This window comes from Galeopterus variegatus, unplaced genomic scaffold (genome assembly GCF_000696425.1).
Source record: "Galeopterus variegatus unplaced genomic scaffold, G_variegatus-3.0.2 Scaffold443, whole genome shotgun sequence".
Taxonomy (NCBI): Eukaryota; Metazoa; Chordata; class Mammalia; order Dermoptera; family Cynocephalidae; genus Galeopterus; species Galeopterus variegatus.
The window spans coordinates 447,651-452,108 of NW_007726554.1; the positions used below are offsets into that span (position 1 = coordinate 447,651).

Sequence of the window (4,458 nt, forward strand, 5' to 3'; positions counted from 1 at the left end):
GCCCCGGCCCGCCGCTGCGCCTCGTCAGGTTCCGGCCCCGGGCTTCGTCACCTCGCTCATCGCTGTGGCTGAGGCGGCCGCTCAGCGGTAGAGGATGGAGGGCGAGAGTACGTCGGCGGTACTCTCGGGCTTTGTGCTCGGCGCGCTCTCCTTCCAGCACCTCAACACGGACTCGGACATGGTGAGCCGAGGGGCGGGGCGGGATCCGGCGTCCCTCGGAAGGGCCCCGCGCCCGGCCTCTCCTCGCTGCCGTTGCCCGGATTTCTGCCAGCCGGCTCCTCCGACGCCGTTGCGCCTCCTCTGCCCTCGCGGTTCTGCCTTCTCCGCTCCTGAGCTGTCCTTGAGGTGTCTCCTGCCCACGAAAGTCTTTCCCGGGATGAGCCCTCCGTCTTCCAGCTTCTGTTTATTTCCTTTACCCGGCCCGAGTGTCCCACACGCCCCCAGTCGCCTTTTATCGGTGCCCCCTTTTCTGGTCCAACTTCGGCATGAAAGGATGGAAGCCTCGCTTAGTGTCCTGTCCAATCCCGCTGCGTCTAGGGAGGTCGCCGGCTAACTCCGTTTATCCTGACTATAAGCATCTCTTGCAAAGACGACTGTGGGCTTTTTCACGCAGAGCAGTGCCTGTGCATGTTTTTCGAAATGGTGGGATGGTAAGGGAGTAAAAACATGCTGCATCCAGTGGCTATTCTTTGGCAGATCTTGGTGGGTGAAAAAGCTTCATTTGGTATATAAGATACCTGAGTTTAGTTTGCATTGGTATAAAATTTGTTAAAAATGTAAGGCCTCAGCTAGTCCCTTTTCTGATACTTACAGTTAAAATTCAAACATTAAATATACCCTCATTTAAACGTTTATTCTATTGCCTCGGTTCAGAACCTCTGGATGAAGCTAAGAAGTTAAGTAGTTTTTTTAAATACAGTGCCTATTTTCTAAAACTTTTTTTTTTTTTTTCTAAAAGATGACCGGTAAGGGGATCTTAACCCTTGACTTGGTGTTGTCAGCACCACGCTCAGCCAGTGAGCGAACCGGCCATCCCTATATGGGATCCGAACCCGTGGCCTTGGTGTTATCAGCACCGCACTCTCCCGAGTGAGCCACGGGCCGGCCCCTAAAACTCTTATTTTTATGAAATAAACACTAAAACTTTGAGCGTGGGGAGTGTTATGTAGTGAGTGCTTAGTAACTTGCTGAAAGAAATTACAAGCATCTAAAATACACCTCCCTACTATGCTAATATAGTTTAGAGAATACCATACTGAACAATGCCTAGTAATTGCTGCTAAATGTTTGCCCTTCGTTTTAAAATATAAGGTTTGTCTTATTCAAAATTGCTTTTTAGCACAATCCTAATAAAGGTTGGGATTAGTATATTTTATGTATACAATTTAAAATAACTTTACAAGCTAATACCTGGCAAGGAGCAAATATATGGCAATTTTAACTGTGTGTGTAGCTGCAGAAATTATTTTGGAATGTCTTTAGTGTAAATATAAACAGAACGGGTCCTTAAGTACTCTGGAGCTTAAAGAATTATTCCTTGGAAAGTACCTTAGTATTAGAAAGGTCCCTCTTTCTGAGACCTTTTTCCTAAAGTCCTTAAAAGGGTGGTTTTGGTATAGTTGCCCTTGCATTGTGTCCCCCCCCCCCCTTTCTTTCTCATGGTTTGTCTTTGAGAGTATCAAAATGAAGAAATAGTGTACGTTCTGTATTTTTCTCCCTTGATTCCAGTAAAGACTCACACTGTGGAAATATTCCTGCTCTTTCTCCTTAATGAAAAGGGAGTGGGGGGAACAATATTAACTAATCACAAAGAGGCATTGCCTGTCAAGCACATTGGGTCTTAAATGTACCTAGAGAAATAACTGCATTCTCCAAAATTCAAAGAAATCATCACTGCTGTGGCAAAATACTTGTATTTTTAAAAGAATTGGGCTCACAGCACCCCTATTAAAAAGCAGATTCTGAAATTGAATTCTAAATCTTTAATCTTTCATATTTTGCACAATTTTTAATCTGAAAACACTGATCATTGTGTCATTTACATAGTTTAGAAGCTCCACTGACTCCCAGAAACACGTGCTTTTAAATGTACACTCCGTGGCTAGTCATTCAGAATGTTCCGTTATTGGCTCTATCCTATTTGTCTTTGATTTAGTACTCACAGATAGGAGGAGCCTTCTGTTCCAAGGCAGACTGCTCTACTCTTTCCTCAAAACATTGTGTGTTCATTTGTCTTTAAGTCGTTTATGCTTCCAAATGTGCTAAGTGCTATACTCTGCCTACACAAATGATGCCCAGCCCTTTAAAGTCAGCTGTATTCTCATCTTCACAGGGTCTTCTCCAATTATGTCAGGACATGTTAATCTTTCTCCTTTTTAAAACCACGCTGGTATTTACAATCTCTTCCACTCATTTTTTATTTAACTGTTCATGTTCCCAAGTAAACTGGAAGAACCTCAGATCTTTCATGTATCCTCCAGCTGGTAATGTACATTGTAAAATACTCAGAAAGTATTGGTTAGTTAAGTGACTGAACAGTAATTCTATCAGTGTATTCCATATACTGCTTTTTATTTTTATCCTTTTAGGAAGGTTTTCTCCTTGGGGAAATGAAAGGTGAAGCCAAGAATAGCATTACTGATTCCCAAATGGATGATGTTGAAGTTGTTTATACAATTGGTGAGTCACTTATCTCTGTGTCTCCTATTTTTGATAATTTATGTGGAAAGAGACCAGCATAAATTACTGTTTTTAAATTGTTAAAAAATACATACGCATCTTTAAAAGGATCTAAAAGAATATATCGCACTCATTCCTCAATTAAAATTATGGCCATGTACTGATTTAAAGCAAGAAACAGTGTGAGACGTAGGAAGCAGATAAGATTACTGCAGGGAAACAGCTCCTGGCAGGAAGATGGTCCAGCAAAAGAAAGACCAAGGAAAAAGATAAAATAGTTTCTACAAAAATGTTAAATGGTGCAGAAAAATTGGAAGATGAGAACTGAAAAAACTCACTGATTAGATCATTAGATTACTGAAAACCTTCAGTAATATCTGGAGTGTAATGAGGAAAATACCAGATTGCAAAGGGTTTAAGGAGTGGGTAGTGAAAACAGAGCTGATGGCAGCTGTTCTTTCAGGAAAAAAAAGAGGGGGAGCTTTAAAATATTTAGGGAGTATTCTGATTTACTAACATATAAAGTTTTTTCTTAGCATATGTATATTTTTTAACAAAATAGGTGGTGTACCTTATAAAAATCTGGCATCAAGACATACTTTTATTATGACCATTTTCCCATGTTAAATAATCCTCCACAATATCATTTTTCATAACTGCATTGTATTCCACTTTATGACCTTACTGAGATTTAAGCAGTCCTTTAAATAATTTATAATCAGCTGTTTATAGTTTTTTATTATCATAAATTAACCTACAGTGAAAATCCTTGTACATAAATATTTGGCTTTATCTATTGTAGATTCCTAGATAGAGCATTACTATTTCACGAGTATGAACATTTTTAAGGTTTTTGATCTGCATTAGCAAATTGCTTTCTGGAAAGATTATATCAGTTTATACTCATACTATATGTCATTTTTTGTTTGCCATTTTAAAAGGTTAAGAATAAAAGTATATATAATAGAAAATTTAAAAAATAAACTCTCATAAGTCTCCTCATTGGCAACCACTGTTAGTTTCATGGGGGTTTTTTAATTCATTTACAATACACATAAAATACAAATATAGGGCCGGCCCGTGGCTCACTCGGGAGAGTGCGGTGCTGATAACACCAAGGCCACGGGTTCGAATCCCATATAGGGATGACTAGTTGCTCACTTGGGAGAGCGTGGTGCTGACAACACCAAGTCAAGGGTTAAGATCCCCTTACCAGTCATCTTTAAAAAAAAAAAAAATACAAATATAAATGTACATTTATTTTTTTATTTTTTTTATTTTCTCCTTTTGGGATCCCACATACAGACCGGTTCCCGCTCACTGGCTGAGCGAGGCGCGGGAGCAACACCGAGGGTTGCAATCCCGTTGCCGGTCTCGGTCCGGTATGGGGGCAACACTGAGGGTTGCAATCCGTTGCCGGACACGGAAAAAGACAAAAAAATAAAATAAAATAAAATAAAAAGAAATTAGCAAGCCCCCCAAATTATCTAACATATTTTAAGGGGTTTAATTTAGTTAAGCAGGCATTTATTGAGTAACTACATTGTGCTAGGGGCAGTCCTAAACTTTAAGTTAACTTATTTTAAAATGTTGTATTATGTACTTTTTTTTTTTTTTTTTTTTTTTAAAAGATGACCGGTAAGGGGATTTTACCCCTTGGCTTGGTGTTGTCAGCATCACGCTCAGCCAGTGAGCTAACCGGACATCCCTATATGGGACCCAAACCCGTGGCCTTGGTGTTATCAGCACCACACTCTCCCAAGTGAGCCACGGGCCGGC

The 4,458-nt window shown here is 40.3% G+C and overlaps 1 protein-coding gene across 1 annotated transcript in view; it reads left to right on the forward strand.

Annotated features, from left to right (window-relative positions):
• The first annotated feature begins 94 nt into the window (after positions 1–94).
• FAM175A (family with sequence similarity 175, member A) overlaps positions 95–4,458 on the forward strand; it is an 18,878-nt gene continuing 14,514 nt past the window's right edge. The window contains exons 1-2 of the mRNA XM_008568796.1: positions 95–181; positions 2,589–2,679. Coding sequence (XP_008567018.1) covers positions 95–181; positions 2,589–2,679 — 178 coding nt within the window. The remainder of the gene's footprint in view (positions 182–2,588; positions 2,680–4,458) is intronic.